Genomic DNA, 26,099 nt, shown 5'->3' on the forward strand with positions numbered 1-26,099 from the left:
AACACTAGCCGAAGCAGCAGATGTTCCAGCACTGTCACTGGCGGCAAGAAGGAACTGAGGTTGGGAGGAGCGGGTGGTACCCCTTACCCCACACCATTTGGGCGCTATTGCAGGGGGCACCAGAGCTGGTCCCCTATGGATACTGCTGAGGGAAAAACTTCTGGCACCGGTGCATGTGGCAAACACACACACCAAATATGGAATGAACATGAGCAAGCACTTGAAGAAGAATTAATGTTGATGGGCCTTCCATATGCCCTTTACTGTACGCAATGAGTGAATTTCTGCTTTCATTTATACCCACGCAATCCCAGTAAAGTCTCAGTATGTGTAAATCACAAGGATTAGTAGCATCATTCATTGAACAATCCGTCTGTGAAAAGCACACTGCCTGTGATAGATACATTTTTAATGCAAAAAGAAAGAAATCACAGGCCCATCTGAATATCACCAATTAGTATAAATTTTGATCCTCACCCACATACTTCCTGAGTCATCTTACAAATTATGGAGGGCTTTGGATCCCTGATTTGATTCTACCTGACCCTCAGTTTGCCACTTGTGAAATTGGAATAATTATATCTGTCTGACTCATAATGTGCAACACGAGGCTGACTTCCCTAATGTTTGCAAAGTACACTGAAAGATCTAGAGAGAAGGTGCTATATGCATCATAGAATCGATTCCTCAATTTGCTAATTGGTCAGGATATTCCTCTGCACAGAGTGGATATAAAACATTATTTAGAACCTGACGCTTTATTTGTAAAATGTATGAGCTTCTGTATTTTCTACAAATCGATTCCTAACAACCAATATCTTTCTGGGAACTTCAAACCCTGAAATCTAAGAAATAATTGCTCTTTTAAGTGTCTGCTTCTGACACTCTTTGCAGATAGAACATGAAGAAGGTCATTTCCCTGTATACACAGTCAACATGGGTTTCATTCTTTCTAAAATACTTTTAAAAGCTAGGATTTCTCCATATGCATGTGACCTTGATTCCTAGATGGCACATGGACTCAGAGATCAAGTTACTATGTTGTTTGTAGTTAAAGAGGGTGGGAAGGCTAAAATTTATAAGTCACTTGGTATTTTCTTCTGAAAACTTAAGTACTTAACAGTAAGGGGGAAAAAGCAGTTTATAGCCAGGTGGCTTGAGAGGATATTTTGTTGAACACTGATTAAAAATAATTTCTTTTAAATGAGAGCTGACCACAAAACAGGGCCATAACATACAGGGACATTCTCTCCAGAAAGGAAGCCACGCCTGATTGATTCCCGTACTGCCCACAACCCCCCATTTCGTTCCTTTTCTTTCTCCCATTTCTTTCCTTCTCTCTCCTTTTTTTTGTTCTTAAGAGCAGCAAGTGATGCTGAAATGTTTTTGGCCAAAAACAGAGGCCATACTCCTCTGAGAAAACATTTGGCCTCTGTGGTTTTGTAATATGTTCCAGAACACAGAGTTCACTGAAGAACATTGTGAAAAACTCTCATCTATTGGAATGATGCTGTGGAATGTTACAGTATCAGAACTTCCAATTGGTCCATTTCCTGTAGGCCCATAATGAGTCTTGTAAAAAAATAAAATATAAAATAGTGCAATGTGGGAGTTAAAACAAGTTCTCATGGGAAAAATAAATGGCAAGAAATTCTAGCTTTAAAAAAACCCAGCTAATCTGCTAGTTTGATTGTTCTTCAAAACGTACAATGAACCAATAATCCTAATTAGAAACACTTGGCCTAGTTCTATAAAGCATCATAGCTTTTTCTATGCTTCGTTTGTACATACCATAGACTTTTTTTCCCCTACTGCTCACTAACAAAGTGCTGACTTTCTTGGGATAGCTGAGCTAATTTCGTGAACTCAGTGTGAAACATTAGCTAAACAAAATTGTGGTAATTTTCCTTAATTTGTAAAAGTGATTGGAGTGCAAACAAAATTTTCCTCCTGGGTCAATCCTATAATTTTCAATTAACTAAAACTAATCTGCAGGCATGCACTGAACCTGCATTTTGTTTAAAGGGCTGCAAGGCATTTCTGAAGGTCAGAATGCATTCATTGTTTTTATTTTAGTTTAGAGTTTTTCTTTCTTAGAGAAGGGTTTTCCTTTTTAAAAAGGAAGCCAGGTTTCAGTTCAAGTGTCAAAAAAGGGGCACAGACAGGAAGACTGTGTGAGGTAAAAGGTCAGTCAGAATAGAATTTATCACATCGCTATTACGTCTGTACAATAAACAGAATCTTCTACTCCATGCATTTGAATTTCTTTGTCATTTTTGCTTAGTTTTTCATCTTCATTTACTGAATGAAAAATAAAGTATTTTGAATGTTAACCTGAACATAGCACAAATAAAGCAATAAAATATAAGGAAACATTCTTAAAACTTGGATCACTTTAGTGTCATATCAGGCAGTGATCTGCTTTTGTACAGAAAGGCCAAAATATGCCTCTTTTCTACTGGAATGACATTATTAAAGGCAAAGGGACAAGGCAGGTGAGGTCAGATCTTTTATTGAACCAACTTCAGTTGCTGAAGGAGACAAGCTTTCGAGCTACACAGAGCTCTTCTTCCGGCCTGGGAAAGGTGCTCACTGGGTCACAACTAAGTGCAAGGTTGTGATGCTCTGGTTACCTTTCCCAGGCCTGAAGTAGAACTGTGTGGCTTGAAGGCTTGTCTCCTTCACCAACTGAGGCTGGTTCAATAAAAGCTATTACCTCACCCACCTTGTCTCTCTAATATCCGGGAACCAACATGGTTACAACACTACAAACAATTAAAGATGATCTGAAAAGTAAAACAAATTGAGCTTAAGCCCTTCTTTGTGATGTATTGGGAAGACCTGAGAATTCTCTCCCAGAGAAAAACTGGGTAGGTGGTTTCCTCCTGCTTTTTATTTGTTTGCATCTGCATTGCAGGCCTCATCTACTCAAGAACTAGTCTTTGATGACTAAAGACCTAGTGAAATGATGGCATCCTGACAGTCATGAGATTGAAAATTGAGAGGGAGAAGGACTTTCAGTCAAACTGTTTAAAATTCTGGGTCAGATCCTCAGCAGGTATAAACTGAAATAGCCAGTTTACACCAACTGGCAGTCCGGCCCCTTGTTTCTCTTCTACTCTTGTTAACATTTATTTAACTTCCATGCTTTATCAGCCTTATGTTTTTTAAAGATCTGAGCCTTCCACTCATTCTTTTGAAGCGTTAGTGCTCAAAATACACCAGCAACAGGTGTCTGCAGCTTAGCAGGAAAGATCATACTGGCCTTCTTTATCCATCACAAAGAAGCAAATGACAAGTCCAATTTGGGGGGGGAGGAAGGGCAGCCTACAACAGATCTTTGTTGAGCACCTTTAAGCAACTCATTCTGCGTTAATGATATCACACCAAAGCTAGCCAATCCAGTCCATATTCTGCCCTCCATCCCTATGTGCAGCTCTTATAGACTTCCTTGGGCACATATCAAGAGCAGTATCTGGGCCTTAGTGAGCTTGAAATGAGTTTCATAGCCACGAGCTTTTAGAAATACCTTATCCGTAAGGCTCCGGGAGATAAAAGGCAGCGAGAAGGGAGCTGGTCTGGTTAAGCCTTTGCCACAACTCAGGAACATAGTTAAAGAACACGTAGCCCTGTCTACACTGTAGGTTGAGACACCCTCTAATTATATTTAGGGACAAGCATGGTGGAAGCTGGTCCAATAACATTGTTTTTTGTGGTGCAGCTGGGTCCTAGGGGATCGACACTACAAGTTTTTATAAAGTCAGTAGCTACTCTACCGCCTGAACTATTTTAAATATAGTTCTTATCCATGCATGTTATGCGGTAACAAGGTTCCTAACCATATGAGACTTCTTAGCAGTGTCTTTAAAACCAGCTCCACCTGTCTTCCACCCAGAGATGCTGGAGGGAGGAATATCCCAAGAGGCACTGCAATTCAGCACCGGTGCCTTTCCATTCTCTAACCCTGCCTACGGCAGCTGAGGCAGCATGGTGGAAAATCGCTGAAGTTTGGGTATGATGCATGTGCTGCGGTCCCAGCATCAGATGCGGATGTCACAGGCTGCCTGCGTTTAACAGAGGTCACTCTGTAGTGTAGACAAATTCCTGGGTGGGATGCTCCACATGCCTTTGGATGTTTCTGCCCTCGCACTGTCCCTGTTTGTCTGTCTAGGCATGGATACAGGGCTTGTCACCATGATACCCGCATATCTGCTTCTCTCCTTAGTCTCCTCCTCCTTTCATTCCCCCTTCCGGGAGGAGATGGAGGCAAATATAGTCAGCCAGAACTGCAGAACTAAGTGCAGCTTCTAAGGAATGATAGGAGCATCCCATAGAGTGGCTGAGACACCACCTGCCCTATCTGTACATGTTGTAGATAATACGAACGCACACTTACCTGTGTAAATGAATCTTCCAGGCGTTCCCTTACAGAACTGCTTAGACTTGTAGGACAATGTGACTTCTACCACGCCGGGGATATGTCGGGGAGGTGTCTGAACTCGGATTGCATGAGGGGTAATCAGCTAGAAGAAACCACCGGGAGAAGGAGGGAAAAAAAGCAGTTAGATGCAGAATTCTTCTCTAACACTTTCTTCCTAGAGCACAGTAAACAAAGCTTTGAAACGTGTAATTAACCTGTCAATGTTTGAATACAGTCTTGATGTAACCCACATAAAAGCCAGTGACACCAATATTTACAAGCGTTCTCCTTCCCAGCCAAAACAACATTATTTCTGTTTTCATACATGGCAGGCACACGCTTCCTAGTCTGAAAATTAAGCCTGCCTTAATGCAATGAGTGCACCTAGCACACACAGGATGCAGTTTTTATAGGCAAGGATAATGGCAGTACCAGGTTCAAGTCCTAGCATCAACAAGGATACTTTCCAATAAGATGATGGAGGTGTTAAACAGAGTCACAAAGCCACAGAGTTTAAGACCAGAACCACCAACCAGATCATCTGCTCTGACCTCTGCACACCATGGGCTACTTAACTCCACCCCATTACCCCTGCATTGAGCTCAATAACCTGGATTAAAATAAAGTATTACAGCCTTCAGAGAACTAAATGACCGTGTGCCACAGGCAGAGACACGCCCAAGGTGCACCACTGCCTGAAGCCCCTGCTATGGCAGGGATTTGATTTAGTGAGATATATCCAGATGATCCTAGCAAGCAATCCATGCTCCAGGGTGCAGAGAATGGCAGGGGCCTTGAGGGTTTTTTTTGCCTATCTGGCCTGGGGGAAAATTCCTTCCCAACCCCAAAAATGTCAGTCATATGAGTTTTAGGTGTCTGAACAAGGACCTTTGCAATACAGCACATAAAGATTGAACATGAAGCACCCTAGACCTTCAGAGTCACTGCAGAACATGTGCCATTCCAAACACTGAAACATGCTAGCGCTGAGTCTGCCATCACCTACCTCTGTACCAACTGAGGACACAGCAAGTGACCAGCCTGATTTGGGAGTCTCTCACCCCCATCTCATAGAGCTGTAACTAATTACTCAGGGGGTGTGGCAGTGCCAAGTCAGGCTCATTCACTATTACAGCTTGCCCTATGCTGGTCGTGCCATGTCTCAGACATCTTTTAGAAAAATAGCCAAGGACTTTAAAGTTAACGTCTGACATGCTACCCCTCATCACATCATTCTGTGTCTTGATCTGAAGAGGCAAAGGCTAGCCACAGCTTTGAATTTCTCAGCATTTACTGGTCTGTCACCACTTTAGCGTTCTTTAAACATAGCTTGTGGCATTTTCCAAGACCTCTTTCCTGATTCCCAAGAAGTGCCTGACCTATTTATAGCACATCGTCACCTAGCGAGAGATGGGAAGAGTCCAGAAAGTTTGCTGGTTGTTTCTTTACAAACAAACTGTTTGAGTTTCCTTTGTCCTCTGAAGTAAATGTTTAGTTGTGTTTAAAGCCACACATATACAACACTGTCACCCACACACTCTCAAAGGGTGAACCTTATGCTAAAGTCCAATGTTCCAGGACGCCTGGGTTATATTTTGTTCATGTCTAATTTAGACCTTGGTGGGTAAGAAAAGGGAGCAAGTAATTCAGTTTTATAACCGAGCGTGCTCGATATCGGTCTGCTAGAGGTCACAACAACCGAGTGGTTAATGCTGGGTGACATGTTGGGGATTGTCTTTAGTGTCTAGGGCAAGGTTCAATAAACTGCCTGCTCAGGGTTACTATTAATTGTTACGTATAACACAACAGTACCTAGGAACCCCAGTCGAAACCAGAGCCCCACTGTGGAAGGTGCAGTGCAGACAAGTAACAGAGGAGGCAGTCTCTGCCTCAGAGTCTGCATTCCAGGATCAGAAGCGTAAATGATCCCGTTCTAGTCCTTTCACTGCCCTGAGGGATACTGATCACCATACAGGAACTGAAGGGAGAACTGAATTCCATGGCACTTACAAATTTGCTGCCTAGCTCTATGAATCCAACATGCAATCTAAGGGTCTGATCCACGCCAGGAACTTTTACTACCCTGAGTGGTTCTATTGACTTCAGTGGTACGAACGCCTCACAGTAGTCACACACAATGAGAGACAGCGTGATGACAGGCATTGTGATCCAGTGGATAAGGCCCCGGACTGGGACTCAGGAGACCTAGTGTGAAATCCTGAGTCCGTTCAAATCAACAGCAAAACTGCCATTGACTTCGGTGGAGCCAGGATTTCATCCCTGGGTCCTACTCTTAGCTATGCCATAATGCCAATGACCTACTGGGCAAGTCACTTCGCCTCTCTAACCCTGCTTCCATTCCCCTCCCATTCCTCCTAGTCTAGTCTCTCTACCCATGATCTTCAGGACAGGGGCTGTCGAGGTGTATCTACACTAGGGTCCTGATCTCAGACAAGCACTCTAGATGCAGTGATAGGACAAACAATTAATAGTCATCACAGAGATATGCCAAGAAGCAGTCTCTGTGATTCAGAGATTAAACCCAAACCCCACATTAACTTCTGCCTCCCACAACCTTTGGGGCAATTCTGATCTGGATCTGGACATCAACTTAGCCTCCTTCTCCCAGGATATTTAACTAAACTGGGCTCATATTTTGGCATCTGCATCAGCTGTTTTATATCATCTCTCTTACGTTGGTTGGGACCTTGAATGGATCGGATTAAAACTGCAGATACAGAAGTTTTCAGAAGAGAGGGAGGTATTTGTGCTTTAAAATCCAGTACATATTAGGATTTGCATTTGCGCAACAAGCCTCCTTTTTTTCTTTTTTTTGTTTTGGTTTGCTAATATATTCTAGACATTCTTGTGTGATGCAGCATCATTTCATGGTATGGAGAGTGCCAGGTTATTTTCTTAAAAGAAAAAAGTGGCATTATATAAACTTAAGAAGATGGTGTTATGTTTAGTCACTAGTCTATTTTTGCCTCTGTGAGCACTGGTTTGTGGTTACAGCAGTGATTACAATTGGTCAAAAATTTAGTTTGGATTCTGTATAAAGAGAGCCATTAAAACAAAAGTGAGGACAAAAAAACCAAAATCTTGGACCCACTTAAGTTAGTAGGAGCTTTGCTGTTTCCAACAGAAGCACCCTTGAGCCCAGCAGGGTCCGCAAAGAGGTATAGGCCTAATTTTCGTAAGTGATTTTGGGTGCCCAGCCTTGGATGCTTTAAAGAACCCTGATACATAGAGGGCAAAAGTGCCCAGCATTTTTTCAAAACCAGGCTCCATTAAAGGGTCCCAGATTGGGCCCTCCAAAATTGAGGTGCCCAAAATTAATAGTATCAGCGGGGTAGCTGTGTTAGTCTGGCTCTGTAAAAGCAGCAAAGACTCCTGTGGCACCTTATAGACTAACAGACATTTTGGAGCATGAGCTTTCGTGGGTGAATATCCACTTCGTCGGATGCATATCACGAAAGCTCATGCTCCAAAACGTCTGTTAGTCTATAAGGTGCCACAGGGGCCAAAATTAATAGTTAGCTTTGGAAATCTTGGCCATAGAATTTGATTCAGCTGCATAAAAATCGGTCCCAGGTTCTGTGCTGTGCAAGGGCAGTGGAGTTGGTATATCATGGGTTCCCCATCTTTTCTCAGGATAAAAGTAAAAAGCATGTTTCCAGCTCACCCTGTGGAGATGCAGGAATGTTCCCGGGCAGGAGAATGTTCAACGAAACAGTCAATTTAAGGCAAATATTGCACAATATTGATGAGAAACTAATTTTGAATTCATAATCATGAGTATTTGCCCTGAAACCTGATTCCAAGAGTTAAACTCCTCCAATCAGGGGCCAGAAACTCTCATGTGTCTAATCAGCAGCTTGGATGTGGAATACTCAACAATTCACAGACCAAGAGCATTCACTGAATAATTCTGAGGAACAAATCAGTCTGTTCAAGACTGTTCTCAAACAGAAAGAGATGAAGTTTATTGAATAGATTATTTGTTGTGAGTCATTTGCCCAGCTCCAATGTGTGCAAATTATACCAAAATAGTTTGTCGGTTTCAGAGGTCACATGGAGAAAGGTATTAGATGGCCCATTTCACTATTCTTTATGAAAATGATTTTAAAATGTGATATTTTTAAAGTACAAGAGTTAAAGATGAACTGAACTCAGTTGCTTAAGGTATCTGCATTTCTGCACAAAATTAATGTGACAAATTAAGTTTTTATTTAGCTCTTCTCTATCTGGGAAAGGTTGTAAGTATGTTACAGTGTTTACAACTAAAATATATGTTTAAATAATAAATATGTGTTTCAGGAAATCATTTTAAATCTGCTTCTTTAACATAATCAACTCCATTTCAACCCTCTGAATATTTCAATTGCAAACCTGGAATACATGTAAAATAAATTAAAACTATATTCTTTACATTCAAAATTATTTATAACATATATAGAGCTTGACAGCAATAAAAAAAATTTAAGTTAACTTTTTTCTTTTTACTTTGCTTCTGACGTGATGGGAATTGTATTGTAAATATCTGTCTGTCTTAGGTACTTATGTGGTCCCCATCACAATACTGTCTAAGCACCTTACAATCTTTACTGTTTATTTATTCTGATAGCACGCCTGTGAGATACAGCAGTGCTGCTACCCCATATCACAGATGGGGAACTGATGCCCAGAGGAACTAAGAGCCATAATTTTCCAATGTATTTAACCGCCTAGCTCCCACTGAAATCAATGAGAATTGGGTGCTTAAATACCTTCAGAAATCTGGCCCTAAGTGACTTGCCCAAGGTCACACAGGAGGACTGTAGGAGAGCAAGAAATTGGACCAGGTGCCCTGAGACCAAGGCTGGAGCCCTACCCAGTTTTTCTATGTCACTATAGTCCATGTAACTAAGGTTGCATGTGTATCCCATATTAAACTTGAGAAGAGCTTACTGGTGTCAGAGGTATTTTAGTGGTTAGCAGAGCTCTGCAAAATTGTGTTTAGTCCAAACATTAGTCCTGGTCCCTTAAGCCCACTGCAATCAGAACTCCTAGTGCTGCCAAGGAGAGTACAGTGAGTGGACTGTTTGCAGGACTGGGTCTAATTTCTTGGGTTTCCATCCGCATGGGTTTGCTTTCCTCCCCAAACGCAAGTTTTTCTTTGGGTTTCGTGCAGCTTGGTCAAAACTACCAAGCTGCACTTGGTTCTATGGCAAAATCATGAGAAACTAAACATTTCATATGGTTTTGAAAATAAAATCATAAAATCTAACCAGGTTTGCTCAAAGCTAACCTCACATTTGCAAAACTTCTGACGAGCCTGCTCTGAGTTTTGTGCTAGCAAATGAAATCCAAAAATCTAAAGAATTTCATTCCTTCCTTTAGCAAAGGGCAGCTAAAACATTCATACCGGATAGCTACCTTCACTTTGGGTACTGAAAATCCAATGGACATGTTTCGAAAGGAGAAGATATAATGGCTGACTTATCCTGTCTTGTGTATGTGGATACTGTGTGTAGTTTAAATTATTTAGAAATCATTCAGCTACTTTCATGCATTTCCAGGTTTGCTTTCAATGGACTCCTGGTTCTTTCAGCAGTCATATTTTTTCCCTTTGGGATTTCATATTCCATTTCTAGGTTACAGAACTGCAGTAACAATGTTATAGTGAAGACTGTAAGACAATTTCCATTCTAAGCCCAATTACAACCCACTCTCTAGATTCACAAAGAAACAAACTAACTCCTTTCTGTCTGAATTTTCCCATAGTCTGACTTAATGACAAGGCCTTTCCACCATCCAGAACAACAACTGATTCACCAGCTTTCAACCTGGTAAGCTTTGAAGCTACCAACCAATTACCTTTATTAATCACTAGAACTGGGGTTTTAAATGGAAAAGCCAATCTTAGGTACATTTCCTGCTGCAGCCTCGACATCCCCTTCCCTTCCCTTCCTAGCCTCTTCACTTTTCCCATTAGAAGTCTTTAATAACGGCTCCAATCCTGCAGACTCTCATACAAGCAAAGTCCCCACTGAAGTCAGTGGGGAGCTTGGTCTACATAAGGGTTTCAAAACAGACCCCATTTATTCCGTCTGCTTTGTTCTAATACCCTTTCATCCATCTGCACTGGTCTTCCATGAGGGGGGAATGAGAGAGAGAGAGAAGTGAAGTCCACTGCAAATAGCAGAGGGCACACTTCCTATGGAAATTGCTCCCAAATGTGTAGCAGATTCACCCGGGATAAAAGGGTAAGATCTGAAGCAAATTATAGGACTGGTTTAATATTTAAAATGTACAGTCCTGGGGATTAAAAAGAAAGGGAGGGGGAGGCAGGCCTCTCTTTCAAGCTTTTTGGACTTAATCCCGTTTAGTTTAGGAATCACAAAATGCAACTCTGCACCTGACTACCAAGGAGCCTTGACTATCCTGCCATGATTTAAATGTCACTGGCTGTGTATTTATATAAGTAACGCAGCAAGGCTGGCTTGTAACTAACATTAGGAGGTTTACTGCAGTACTAAAGTCACATCAATATCTACTCAAGGTAAAACTTCCAATGCTGCCTTCAAAGCCTCATGAATGCAACATCTAAAACATGCTGTCAGAAGTATCCTGGTGCCAGAGAATCAGTGGGAGTTTTGCATGGATTTCTATGGGCCTGTGTGTTACAGGAGGACAGTTCTGTTGATATCTCTTGTGATGTAATGTCACTGGTATTTGGGAAACGAAAGAATTAAAAACCCACAATGTGAGAGAAGAGAGGGAGAAGGAAATTAAGAAAAATGAGCAATGGAATAGAGTAAAAAAAAAAAAGCAACAGAAATGAGAGTGAAGAAAGGCTTGCCTTGAATCATGAAGGACTCAGGTTGGTGCGATACTTTCTACAGTGGGGACAGTTCAATATATCAAATGAAAATTCTCCACTTATGCTTAGAACAAAATAACTAGAATTTAGGACCTGCTATTCAGAGGTTTGGGGCTTCTGTACCCCTTGCTGAAGTAAATGAGAGCTTCCGGTATACAGCACCTCTGAAAATCAAGATCTCGCACATTTTTATTCCATTGGGCCCTGGGCCACTGTCATGTTAAATGCAGAATCTTCACAGAGAGGAGAGCTTATCCTTTGCTCTTCCCTAAAATAAATTCAGGTCTGATGGATGCAGGTGCAACTCCACTGGCTACACTGGATTTGTGCCACTCGCAAATTTGATCCTATTTGCACAGAATTGGAGGAGCAAAAGAAGGAATTCACAGCTAAACCTTTGTTGCTGATTTAGCTTTGGGCCCAGAATAAAGACAGGCCGGCTATAAACTAGACAAAGCTATTAGACATTAACGTTCAGACAACACCTACCTCACTCCAGACCAGCATGGTGCCGAATATGACCTGTAACCCATCAAAGAAATTGTCTCCTATGATGATGACAGTGGCACCTCCTGTAGTCCATCCTTCACTCGGGCTGATAGCTTTGATACATGGAGTAGCTGCTTTTCAAACACACATGAAAAAGAGAAGTATTCAGCTGTTAGAACTGGATTTTAATGACAGACGACTTGAGGGGGGAAAAAAGCTTTCATTCCTCCCTTCACCCCTCGCCCACTAACATGAAGATTCCAGAAAGCTCGTTCTTCCTTGCTTGTGCATGTGACCCCAAATTAGATCTTTGGAGAGGAGATTTTTTTTGCCTATTAATTTTTGTCGTTGTGTTTCTATCAAGATGATAAAGATTTTTCCAGCCTAGGCGAAGAAACTCACAGCATGATAGACATGGACCAACTGTAAAACAGAACATATTCCTATATTTATTGTATACTTAAAACAAATGCTGAGCATCTGATTCAACAAAAAGATAATCCAGCTACTTTTATCCTCCATTACAATATAAACTAACCATAAATACTACGGAAAATTTTAGTTAAATAAAAAAGGGCATACAACTACATTACTTTAATTCTTCTGCAACCAGATCCACGTTGCTCCAATGTTAACCTACCCTGCCGCGCTGCAATACTACGGTAATTGTCAAAATAAATATCTGCTACCAGCTCAAAAATTGTGCAATTAAGAAAGATGTGCAATGCACTTTTAGAAGGAAGATGTCCCCTGCCACATGTGCACAGCAAACCTCTACTCTCACATATTGCTCTTCCTGCATGATATATGCTAAGTACCTTTTGTGAGGGTGCTGAGAGGGCAATGAGAGTTAAAGCTGTCAGCACTCAGGGCTAGGCTTGTATGGCGCAACGCCTTGCAGGTTTTAGGACTTTATAGTCACAAGTAAGCTAAGCACTACATGCAGGCAGAATAGGGCAGCAAAATATTTATAGCCTGATTCTCTGCACTTACACTGGTGTAAATCAGGAGTTAACTGGCCTGATTCCAATGGAGTTATGCTGCTGTAAAAATAATGTAAACGAGAGGAGAAACAGGCCCTCAGTTAACGGTGTCAGGGCAGGCTGATGGAGTGGCCGTTTGCCAATTTGCCTGCAGTAGCAGACTCTCAAGAGCCAGACCTGGGCAGAGATATTAGCGATATGGGCACAGATGGAGAGCAGCATAGGGCTTGACCCTGCATACCACACAGTGTTCCCGTCTAAGGCCCTGTGGGACCCAATCCTTACATTCTATTTGTACACAATCTTTCATTTGGGCCTATTCCTTGGACAGCTATACAAGAGGGATTGTTTAAAAAAACAACCCATCAGTAAGTATAAGTTTTACAAAAGAGGCCTGGTCCTCAATTGGGGTGAAATTCTGGCCTCACTGAAGTCAAAAGGAAGTTTTGCTCATTGAGGCCAGGATTTCACCCGTATGTCTACTGGCATAGCTTCACTGAGAATGGAGTCCTCTATCTGCATGTATAGGCCAACTTATGGGGGGTCATTAGCAGCTGATCATGGATTACATATTGGTAGAAAGGCTTGGCAGACTGAACTGTCTGTTTGGTTTAGTAGTTTGAAATAATTGCCATAGTGCTCAGAACTTGTGTGCGGGTACTTTTTTGTTCTAAACCTAATGGAAGTAAATAAAACAAGGACAGAAAAGAGACAATGGCAGGCAGTGTGCTTTAAACTGCTTTGAACACAATGTGCTAAAGAAGCGCTAGGTATTAATGTTATTCATTAGGTAAGTGCCAGATGGTAGGAGCTGAACTGATGTACCCAGTAAGACCACTCCTTTGAGGCAACTGGAAAGGTGGGTGGACAAGGGGATGGGAATAAGGCAGGAATTGGAACTTGGTGAATTGCCACTAGCAGTACATGTTTCTGCAGATGCTGATGCAGAAAAGCTCCAGAGTGACGGATGATGTACAGGGGATGCAAACAGACCCTGTCCCTACTTGCAAAAGGCTGTAAGTGTCAGGCACAAACTTTTCCACTACTTAAGATGTCGGGCGTGCCAGCTAAAATGAAAAAAAAAACAAAAAACACACACAGCCAAAAATCATTACATTGCTCCAAACTTGGCAGCGGGCAGAACTTCAACTTTTACATGAACTAACCAAAGAAACATCCTAAAATTACAGTCATGAAAAGACAGTACACACACAGAAGTAACTTCAATATGTTTAATTTGGATTCAAGTTACGCGCATAAAACTGTGCATAAAAACTTTGGAAAGCCCAAACCAAACGCTTTCCTTTTGGGTGAGCTCACAGCAATGGATTTACCACTAAACCAGCTTTTCTAAATGTCATCTAGCCCTTTCACAAAATCCAATCATTTCACCAATAAAAATTAAAATCAATTCCAAATTACATAATTCCTGATATTAACTGTTGATGCACACGACAATAAAAATCTAAACATAATCAGTTCTCCATGTATCAGCAAGAGGAGCTACTCTTCTTAAGGACTAGAAGACACACTTTAAAAAAACCTCAACCATTGTATAAAAATTATTTGAGATCCTACATTATTAACTGAAACAGTATGCAACCTTCATGGTTACGGATTCAGTTCATCTTTAAAATGAATTTAAAGTATTTTTTGTAGTTGCGAGACCCAACTACACATCCTTACCGTCTTGATGTTTATCTTGCAACTTTTTTCGGTATCCTCAACATGGAAAGCAGTGAAGGGCACTGAATTCCTTGCACTGTTTTACATGTTTGGTTCTGATCTGGCAAACATTTACATTATCTGCTTAACTTCAAGCACATGTCTATGCCCTATCAAGATCAATGGAACTTTAAGGAAGTGCCCAAATGCTTTCCCACATTGAGGCTATGAGCTCTGATTAATCAAGGCACTTATGCATATGTGTAACTTTAAGCACTGGATTAGTCCCAGTGAATGGTGAATATGAAAGCTCAAAAAGGTCTCTCTCTCACTAGCAGAAGTTTGGCCAATAAAAGATATTCCCTCCCTTGCCTTCTCTCTTGAACATTTAACATGGCACACACATTTAACTACCTTCGTGAAATTGTCAACAAGAGCACTGGAAATATAGTACCCTGAGGACCTGAACTCAGGTTGGGGCAAATTAGTGAACAAGGGACTTGTTTTAGAAATACAGTGTGCGTCACCAGAGATGTGATCAATTTACAGTGGGGTTGCATTTCTGATTGTTCAGGGAGCCACAGGATCTCTCCCCCTTGGGGCAATACACTTTCAAGTGACACCTCCCACCTTCCCCCAGGCATCCGCAGTGTTTTGTCTTAAACATATTTGGTTTGTAAATATAAAGGTCTACATCACTGCATAAGTCGCAGCCCTCGACTGGGAGAATAATGGAAATGCAGTGCTCCCAATGTATTCAGCACAAGTGACACGTAGGGCAGCAGGTTGCTGGAACTTCAAGACCTGCCCTTTATTTATGCCCTCAGTACAGGGGCCAGGCACGGACCAGCTCTTAGTGCCGCATATATCTGTTAATCATTTGGCATCTTTAACTGTATTTATCTTCCTGGGAGGTATTTACTTATCAGCAATCCTACAAAAATAAACAGAGTGGACTAGAAAACTGAATAATGTCCTGTGGGAAATTCTGATATTTCTACATTTGTTTTGCTTTCAAAACAGTACAAAACATTGAAATAATGTGTGTGTGGGGGGGGAGGTATTGCAGGACAAAAAGGTCCAAAAAGTTTCTAATCCAAAATGTCAACATGAGAAATTAACATTTTCAACCAGAACAGAAGTGTCTCGTTTCAAAATGTTGACAGTTTGAAAGTTCAAAATGTTCATTTGAAATCAAAAGTTTGGCTTTGAATTTTCCTATCAAAACTTGGAAAAAGTTCACTGAAATTGACATTTTCCTGTAAATAATTTTGTTTTCGATGAAACTCCACATTTCATCAGGAAAAGCTGTCAGTGAAGATGTTTTGATCAACTCTAGCAGTAAAGCAGTGAAGCATGCCCACTTGATAAAACAAGGCAGAATTCAATTCCAAGCGTCCATGAGAGAGTTATCATAATAAACAACAGTGAATATACACACACATTAAATAATAAAAGGCAGACAACCCAATTGTATTCTGAACCAAAAGAGCTTGCAAGTGTCACTGCCAGATGCCATTTAAAAAAAAAATCACTCAGATATTCAGTGTAAGTGTTCTTCGTTCACAGCATCTTCTCAAAGCAGAGTCTCTGGACTGAATAAACATGGGAGGCCACTTTAACTGCAACCTCTCAAACAGAACACGTGAACCTTGCCACTCCTGATTGAAGATGATATGGCCATATCCTACACCCGCAAAATTTTGTTTGTGGTTATGTGTATTAACGAGATCCTCTCATTCCTTGCAAGACATTGAGAAAAATAAACGCTGATGTGTTTTGCTGTGCAGCTGCTGCTATCTGTATTAACAGAGAGAGATAAGTATCTAGGGTGAAGTCTGGGAGATTTGCCACTGCCTTCACTAGAGCAAGGATTTCACCTTCAGGGAGAGATTTTTAAAATATGCTCAAGGGATTTAGGAGCACAAATTCCATTGACTTTCAAGGGAACTCATGCTACTTAGGTTCTTTTGAAAAATCTTCCCCTTCTTTTCTGGAGTGTTGGTGCATTTTCACAACTTTCCAGAACTGGATGTTATGTACCAACTTCTGCGCATAAGAAACAAAAGAGAAAAAATTTTTCCCCACCGAGGAGTTGTGTGCATATATGTATGTCTGCTTTTCCCCCCCCAGCCACCAAAGTAGAGGAGACTTTCCTTCCTTCAAACTGTGACAATAAAATGATTACACCGCCAGAGTTTAGCATAATGGTTCAGAAATGCTTGTGGCATATTGCAGAGTTAAAGTGGAAATTATTAGGTAGCTCTTCTTTGTTATAATAATGATCACTCCACAAATAAAAGCTCTTCTCCCAAAGGTACTGCAAGGCACAAAATGCTAATTCTGAAGATTATGTGTGTGCTTTTATTAAATATTACTATGCCCTGTCTGTTTGAAGGCTTCACTGCTCTGATTGTTTTATGAGAGCCATGTTAATGTCAGCCCCATCTTGCTAGCAGCAGGCACACATTTTACCTTTTGTACGAGAGTTGATCAAAGGCCACGTGCTGGGGGAATTGCTGAGAAAACATGGACAAGCGATAAAAATCTAACAGATTAATTGGTTTAAATTTCATTTCAGGGTGTTGAACTTTGGCTTGGACCGCTAATACTACACTACGAGTCAGGGCCTAATTACCAGATTTCCAATTTCCCTCTGAACAATGGGTGGGAGGGCGGGAGAACAGTAGTGATAATAATAAGACACCCTTCCAGCCTCTCGTACATATTTAACAACTTATGTTCTGTATGAAGACAATTTCACCAGAGACTCAAATAGCAACAGAAGACAGAAGAAATAGCAGATGCCTCCAGGACTATCAAACATCCTGATTTACAGAATGAATGGGAGAGTGAGTCAAGTGCCCACACACATGCACCAGACCTATCAGACTTCTCATTAGGGACCTGAATTTATAAGTGGGAATTGCATTTTACTTGCCCGCAGAAATGATCTATTTCACTGGTAGAAAAGAGGGGCCAGAGGGAAAACGGTGTTTACTTCAGGGTTTATGGGTGGCTTCAGGAAGAAGGGTTAATTGAGCTCAGAGGTTCATGCTCCCCAAGGTGAATTAGTGGGATGCACAGCTATCAGCAGGGTTCTGGGCCTGCTCTTACTTTGCTTCTGGAATCTACTTGTGCTATGATTAATATCTCGTTGGTGCTCGAGACTGTAAGAATGACCCAGTGTGCTGTTTGTATCATAAAATATTGTTTCGCCCTTCATTATCCAGAGATGAGGCTCTGCCAACAGTTGCAGCAACACAACAGGAGTTAAAATTATGGGATATGTGCTTGCATTTTTCTTATTTTTAATATGATGGACTCTGATGGGCAAACATAGTGCAATTGCATAAAGCCAGGTAAAGTTGGGAATTCAGAAACAGCTACCATACATCTCAAGGAAATTTTAGAAGTCAGGTAAGATTAAAATGTCTGCCTGAAATTACATATAATTACTTTTATTTTACATTTTCCAAGCTAGAACCTCTGGCCAAAACTCTTCATGGAAATTAGTCACTGACTAAACTCCAGTTTACAGGCTTGATCCAGCAAGGTGCTGAGTGTCTTCACCTCCCACTCCATTTGGGCCCTGATTCAGCAAAGTGTTTAGGCAAGTAATTAAATCCCACTGAACTTCACTGAAGTGCTCTACGGAACCTAGGCCTGGCTCCAATATTGGCCACCATGTCCACCCTTTGTGGGAATGGAAGGGGCTGAGAATCTTGCCTGTTGGCCATTTTCAAAAATGGCAATTTTCATGAAAATTTGTTTCCCCTGCTGCAAATTTTATGTTTCTTTTAATTTTCTATGAATTTCTTTCCTATTCATCATTCACTGTGGGCTGCTTGCATTCCCCATTCTAACCAGTCAGCTTAGTCACATGATGGGATTTCTTTTTCTAGAGCTGAAAATTATCATTTAAAAAAATGTTTTGAAAAGATTAGGACTGTCAAGCGATTAAAAAATTAATCACAATTAATCACGATTTATTGCACTGTTAAAACAATAATAGAATACCATTTATTTAAATATTTTTGAATGTTTTGTACATTTTCAAATATATTGATTTCAATTACAACACAGAATAAGAAGTGCACTGTGCTCACTTTATATTTTTTTGATTACAAGTATTTGCACTGAAAAAACCAAAAGAATAGTACTTTTCAATTCACCCAATACAAGTTCTGTAGTGCAATCGCTTTATCAAGAAAGTTGAACTTACAAACATAGAATTATATTAAAAAACTGCATTAAAAAATAAAGCAATGTAAAACTTTAGCGCCTACAAATCCACTCCGTCTTACTTCTTGTCCAACCAATCGCTCAAACAAGTTTGTTTACATTTGCAGGAGATAATGCTGCCCTCTTCTTAAGAATATAAGAATGGCCATATCGGGTCAGACCAAAGGTCCATCTAGCCCAGTATCTATCTACCAAAAGTGGCCAATGCCAGCTGCCCCAGCGGGATTGAACCTAACAGGCAATGATCAAGTGATCACTCTCCTGCCACCCATCTCCATCCTCGGACAAACAGAGGCTAGGGGCACCATTCCTTACCCATCCTGGCTAATAGCCATTTATGGACTTAACCACCATGAATTTATCCAGTTCTCTTTTAAACACTGTTATAGTCCCAGCCTTCACAACCTCCTCAGGTAAGGAGTTCCACAAGTTGACTGTGCGCTGCGTGAAGAGAACTTCTTTTTATTTGTTTTAAATCCGCTGCCTATTAATTTGCAATTTGGTGGATCTTTGAGTTCTGTATTTGGAATAAAAATAACTTTTCCTGTATCGCATTTTCTCCCATATCTACTCAATACTTTAATAGAGTCTTACATGATCCTCCACCTTAGTCTGCCGTCTTTCCAAGCTGAAGAGTCCTAGCCTCTTTAAGCTTGCCTTATATAGCTACCTCTCCAAACATAATCATTATTAGTTGGTTCCATTTCTGAACCTGTTCTAGGCCAGTATATCTTTTTAGGGTTGAGGCAGACCACATCTGTTACACAGTATTCAAGATGTGGGCGTACCAATGATTACTTAAAGAGCATCATATTATTCCAGTCTTATTCTCTATCTCCCTTTTTAATGATCCTAACATCCTGTTTGCTTTTTTACTCACCTCTGGGCACTGCTTCGACATCTATCAGCAGAATCGTCCACGTACGCCAGATAGTTTTCGACCTCGCGTTGTAGCTAAATTGCCCCATCTTGATTGTAAGTATAGTTGGGCGTTATTTGTTTTACAGTGTCCTGGAAGTGAGAACAGGCATTGGCTGGGACTGGTTCGGCCAGATGCGCTAGAGATTCATATGTCCCTTCATGCTTCAACCACCATTCCAGGGCACATGTTTCCATCCTGATGACGGGTTCTGCTTGATAACAATCCAAAGCAGTGCGGGCTGACACATGTTCATTTTCATCATCTGAGTCAGATGCCATCTGCAGAAAGTTGATTTTCTTTTTTGGTGGTTCGGGTTCTGTAGTTTCCTCATCAGCATTGCTCTTTTAAGACTTCTGAAAGCATGTTTCACACCTTGTCCCTCTCAGATTTTGGAAGGCACTTCAGATTCTTAAACCTTGGGTCAAGTGCTGTAGCTATCGTTAGAAATCTCACATTGGTACCTTCTTTGCGTTTTGTCAAATCTGCACTGAAGCTGTTCTTAAAATGAACAACACGTTCTGGGTCATCATCCAAGATTGTTATAACATGAAATATATGGCAGAATGCGGGTAAAACAGAGCTGGAGACATACAATTCTCCCCCAAGGAGTAATTAATGCATTTTTTTTAAACGAGCATCATCAGTATGGAAGCATATCCTCTGGAATGGTGGCCAAAGCATGAAAGGGCATACAAGTGTTTAGCATATCTGGCACATAAATACTTTGCAATGCCAGGTACAAAAGTGCAATTCAATGTCTGTTCTCACTTTCAGGTGACATAAACAAGAAGCGGGCATTATCTCTTGTAAATGTAAACAAACTTGTTTCTCTTAGCGATTGGCTGAACAAGAAGTAAGATTGAGTGGACTTGTAGGATCTAAAGTTTTACATTGGTGGGTTTTTTTGAGTGCAGTTATTTAACAAAAAAAAATCTACATTTGTAAGTTGCACTTTCACGATAGAGATCGCACTGCAGCACTTGTATGAGGTGAACCCCACGACACTATTTCTTTTGTTTATCATTTTTACAGACCAAATATTTGTAATAAAATAACAATATAAAGTAAGAACTATGCACTTTGTGTTCTGTGTTGTAATTGAAACCAATATATTTTAAAATGTAGAAAAAATCCAAAATATTTAATAAATTTCAATTGGTTTTCTTCTATTTAACAGTGCGATTAAAGCTGCGATTAATCAAAATTTTTTAATTGTGATTAATTTTTTTGAATTAATCTCGTGAGTTAACTGCAATTAATTGACAGACCTAGAAAACTTAAAAAGCTATTATTGTTGCAAAAAAATCAAACTGGGAACTTTACTATTTCTGAAATTCCTTCCTCCCACTCTGAGAAAATCTTTTGTTTTAATCAGCAGCACTTGCTGCCTTGGAGGACTGAGACCTAGATATCTGCCCACCTACCATCCCTCCTATTTCAAATCAAAACATGATTTTGCACCTCTGAAGCCAAATCCCACTTGCTTTTCACCAAAGAGACTTGGAAACAGTTGTATTTGATCCACTGACTTTACGGAGCTTAGCCACATTCATAAGGGCTGCCGAATCACCCCGTAAGTGTTTAAAGTTACTCATAGACACTTGAAAGAAAGAGAATGTGTCAATGTGTTTCACATATTGCATCCATAGCATTAAATCTTCCCCCCAAATCTAAACATTGTATTTGCTGTTTATCTTAGTAAAATGATGATTTTCCTGCTTTCCTCTGTGGCAGTATGGTCTGCTCCCCTCCCTATTCAGTTCTGACAATAAGCAGCTGCTATGCAGGAAACAGGGTAACAGAGGTTTCCCTCTTGAAGAGATTACTCATGTAGCTTTCTACAACACATGCAGGAGGCTGCGATATTCCCCACCCCCTCATTTAGGCATCTCTGGATTTGAGAATTATAATACATGAGTTGTAGCAATTCACACCACTCTGAAAACGGTAGCTCCCCCTAGATCCTTGTGACACAAACGCTGGGCGTAATCATCATTGTCAAACAATATAGGAATCATGCCAGGCTTGTGGATTGGGTTTTGGTTTGGTTTAATAGTGGAATTAAAGGTTTTAGCTGAGAGTTTCAAAACTGCCTAAGATTTTGGATGGCCAGTTCCCATTAATTTTAATGAAAATTGGGAATGCAAATCCCCTGGTGTAATATTCCCGCTACAATCAATACTTAAAACCAATGTTTCCTTTTCTTATCTTGACTGAAGCTTCAGCTAATGAAATTACACTTTGCTGACTCCTCTGTTTCTCTCTTTCCTGGAGGAAACCCTATTTCTAGAGCTTTCTGGTTTTGGCCAGCAGTTGAGACACACAATTGCACTACATGAAAAAGACAGCATTAAATAATGAAAGATATAATACACCTTCTCCTTACCCAGGGTTCCACAGCCAGACTAGAACAGCACACTTCAAAGATTAAAATTAGAGGGACAAAAATGGTCCTGTGCATTCCACTCAACCCCCTCCTCAACAGTTCTCAACGTTGGCTGCTTCAGCATGAGTGTATTGGGAGGAAAGAGGCCAGACATGCCCCAGCTGTCTTTTGTGGGGGTGCTCTGCTGCTCTTCCATCTACTGGTGGCCTGCCTCCAGCCCTCCTGATTGGGGGGGAGGGAGAGGCTGGCATGCCTTCAGGATTAGACCATGCTGGCCAGATAGGCATTCCCCTGCATAGTTTGAGAATCCCATGATGGGGCTTCCAGGGCATCGATTTGAGTTAGGGTTCTGAACAGCTCATCCACACTCAGGTGCTTTGCAAATACCAGCTGATATAAATGTAGGCACCAGGGGACTCAGGTCCCGGCAGGGTTATCCAGCAACTGAACAGTGGCTTTGAGAATTTCAGTGGTGCTTTAGGTAGACATAGGCACCGAAAGAGGCAGATAGACGCGTACATATTTTTAAGGATCTGGATTCCAGGTGTTTTTGAAAATCCCGCTCATTGCCTATCTGCATCTTTGAGTCCTTAAATACCTTTGGGAATTTGGCCCAGAGGAGCCAAAGTTCCATTGACTTTCACATTTGAAAATGGGACTTAAGTGTTCCCCTGAGGCAGAATACTGACACCAGCACTGCCCAGAGTCTTTAGTGGAGAGGAGAGACCGGTGCACACAGAAGCATCTGCCAGTACCACCTCTGCATGGCCTACCAGACTGTTGGAATAGCACCCACTCCATGATTGGTTGCAGACTCTCTAGTGTTCACCAGCTGGTGCAATGAACACCCAACAGCATGCTCCCTTAGCATTCCTGGAGGCCATTTGCATGCACTGCCCTGGGCAGGCTGAATGCTCAATTGTATAGCACTGCATTCCCCCTGCCCGCATCCCGCTGGAGAGTTCCTAAAATAAGCAAGGACACAGTTTGTCCCTTAAGAACAAGAAATTGAAGAACAGGAAAATGCAAGTACTATCCACTTGGCTAAGGCCTGGTGCACACACAAAGATGCACTGATATTCTTTTAAACCAATTTCATTAAACCAGTGAAAAACTGTGTGGACTTTCATACTGGTTTCAATTAGCTTATATGTGTTTAGCTCCATTAGTAAAGTTGCAGGCACATGCTACGCCAATATAACCAATTTTAAACCAGTAAGTGTGTCCACATAAAAGCTTGCATTCATTTATATTGCTTTTTTAAATTAGTTAAGTCAGGGCAATTCTTGTCTGGAGACAAGACCTACGCTGAAAATGAAGGTTCGAAAAGTAAGATCTAATTCAATCCTAGAAGTACTGCAATCTAGCTGCATATCTTGCTCACCCCAGACCGCGGGTGAATTTAAACAAGTGGCCCTTGAATGGTGCTAATTAAGGCCCTGATTCATCAGACAATCCAGGTGCTGAAATCTAAGCATGTATTTAAGTGATTTGCTGAATCAGGACCTAGAACAAGTATCAGAGGGGTAGCCATGTTAGTCTGGATCTGTAAAAGCAGCAGAGAATCCCGTAGCACCTTTTAGGGTAACAGATGTTTTGGAGCATGAGCTTTCGTGGGTGAATACCCACTTTGTCAGACGCATGACGAATGCATGCGTCTGACGAAGTGGGTATTCACCCACGAAAGCTCATGCTCCAAAATGTCTGTTAGTCTATAAGGTGCCACAGGATTCTCTGACCTAGAACAAGGGATCGAGCGTTTAAAAATCAATCATTTGCTAATATAATTGCAGAAGAAAAATCACATTTCTGTCTTCCCCAGTTTCTGGGGGGAGATGTTCTTAGTGTAATTCTTCCAGTTCGGAAGAGAATACCAGCTCAGGTTTCAGTAGAACGTTAGAGAAAGTATAAATCTGGCTCTAGTAAAGCAAATGTTTCCTGGGTTCTGAAAGAGTGAGAAAGTTCAGTGATACAAGATCTACTTTAATTGCTCAACAGTATAAAATCTTGACATTTTGAGAGACGCAAGTATGTAGTTTTATAGCCACACTGGAAAGAATTGTTCAACAACATTATTTTGCAATATCTAAAAGCTATTCTACATGCAAATGCAGTCTTAACTCTTCAAATTCAGGAAGCATAGCTGCTGATGCAAATTTTCCAATAATGCCCTCACAGCCAATCAAAAATATAGAAATGTGTGCCATTCTAATTCTAAATCAAACATTAACATCATATCAGTTTTTCTGTCACTTACCCTATTCCAAAAAGAAAAAAAAACAAATCTATTTAAACAAATCTGAAATGAATTATTCATACAGCTGATTTTGATATTTATTGTAACAATAAGACATTTATTTGCCTCTGATTGTACAATAAATGCACCATTCCCTTCTTCTTGGAAAAATAGGTTTCCTGACCAAAATTAACTTTTAGCCCAATTCTTCTGATTAAGAACAGTCCACAAAAGAGGCTGAGGAAATAGTCTTTCAAAAACTGAACAATCCATGTAGAAACACAAAGCAATTGTGGGAGAGAGGGGAAGAGGGAGGGAACTGAAATCCAGTTATGCTAAGGAAAATTCAAGTACCCTAAGAGTTCTTATCCCTTTTCCGATTTCTCTTACAAATCAGACGATGTACTCTAATGCAATTTTCTGGAGAATCATAAAGTCAAATATGAACAAGTCTAGCGGAAAATCTGTGACGTTAATCTTGGCCTAAGTTGTATTTTTAACAGGCATTGAGTTTGTGCGCCGGCTTATCCAGATGGCCATACAGGAATCATCCTGATAGGATTAAACCTTTGTGCCGCATTCTGCTCCATCTGTTCTCAGAGGTTTGCCTGTGCCTATCAGAATACGAATTTTTAGCTTATGCCTAGTAGCCTGACTAAAAGCAGCCGTTTAAACACACACACACACACAATTAGTAATATAGGATGAAGTTAGCTTGACGATTTACCACTAAAGAAACATCTTGGTTTTAGTCTTCTTCTAAAGACCGAAGTGTGCAGTATCAAAATTCAAACAAAGAAGGATTTTTGTTGTTGTTCTGGGACCTGTTCAATTCATTAACCCATAATACTGCCATAAATTTAGAAATGCAGGCATGACTCAACATTAAGTAGCATGGCTCTTCATCTTTGAAATCTATCACCATATTGGAATGTATGATATATTTTCACTTTGAAGATATCATGGTTAAATATTCAAGATTTAAAAAAAAATGAAAAAAGAAAACAGTGCAGATACCTGTTGTTACTATCTCAGTCTAGTCACAGGCCAAGAGAAAAAAAAACATAAAAAAATACCTTTATTTCCATTCACGTTGCTTTTTGCTTTGATCAGCTACTTATTAAAGACACAGGCTTTTGCATTCATTGTTGCAGCCTGCCAGATGCAGCAAGGATGCATGTTCAACATATGCAAAAATTCAGCTCAGGCAGGCTCAGTGACAGATTACATTGAGTTGCCAACTGAGAGATCTGGGTCCGAAGGATGGCCTCAGGGGGCCAGGCTCTGCGCCAAGAGAGTAGGTAGAGAAACTGGCTGTTTTATAAGAAAAGCAGCCCAAGTAGTCAGATGGCTTAACTCAGCTGCTTTCCTAGCCAGAAAAACATTACAGGCTAATGAATAAAGGGGGTGGGGGAGTAGAAAAGAAAAATAAACAATGATTCAATTGATATTATTATTAATTATTATTATGGTTTGGTGCAGGAAAACAAATAATGCTCAGCCCGTGTTTGTTATGGCAGGGGGTCAGTAATGCAGGCAACATAACCCGAACTGCATTTAAGGAAGAAGACCTCGTTACATCCCAAAGACTGAGAGACCCTTGTCTTTCAGAATGTTGCTGCCTCTGTTCTTTGTACTAGAGTAAATGGAAGGGTCAAGTACCTCTTTCCCATAATTTAGGTTTTACTTGCAAAAACACAAGCATAAAAACACATTTATACTCAGTAGTATCTGCCCAGCACTGACACCACATAAAACCAGCATGCTGAAAATCTGAGGAGTGAATGCTTTGGACCCAGGCCTAAAAATGCTTAGAGAAGTTGTTCTTTCAATGCAGCTGATAAAATAATAATAAAATAATACAACTTTATTCATTTATTTAAACTGT

The 26,099-nt window shown here is 40.7% G+C and overlaps 1 protein-coding gene across 8 annotated transcripts in view; it reads right to left on the reverse strand.

Moving 5' to 3' along the window:
• The window catches only part of EBF1 (EBF transcription factor 1), a 323,717-nt gene that overhangs the window by 73,176 nt on the left and 224,442 nt on the right, over positions 1 to 26,099 (reverse strand). For 4 of the 8 annotated variants that reach the window (XM_032800487.2, XM_032800489.2, XM_032800485.2 and 1 more), the window contains exons 9-10: positions 11,775 to 11,905; positions 4,397 to 4,523 (exon numbers count right to left, since the gene is read on the reverse strand). In XM_032800487.2, the coding sequence (XP_032656378.1) occupies positions 4,397 to 4,523; positions 11,775 to 11,905 (258 nt within the window). Of the gene's footprint in view, positions 1 to 4,396; positions 4,524 to 11,774; positions 11,909 to 26,099 lie in introns of all 8 variants that reach the window. The other 4 variants (XM_032800488.2, XM_032800486.2, XM_032800481.2 and 1 more) reach the window with 1 other exon arrangement.

This window comes from Chelonoidis abingdonii, chromosome 7, assembly GCF_003597395.2.
Source record: "Chelonoidis abingdonii isolate Lonesome George chromosome 7, CheloAbing_2.0, whole genome shotgun sequence".
Taxonomy (NCBI): domain Eukaryota; kingdom Metazoa; phylum Chordata; order Testudines; family Testudinidae; genus Chelonoidis; species Chelonoidis abingdonii.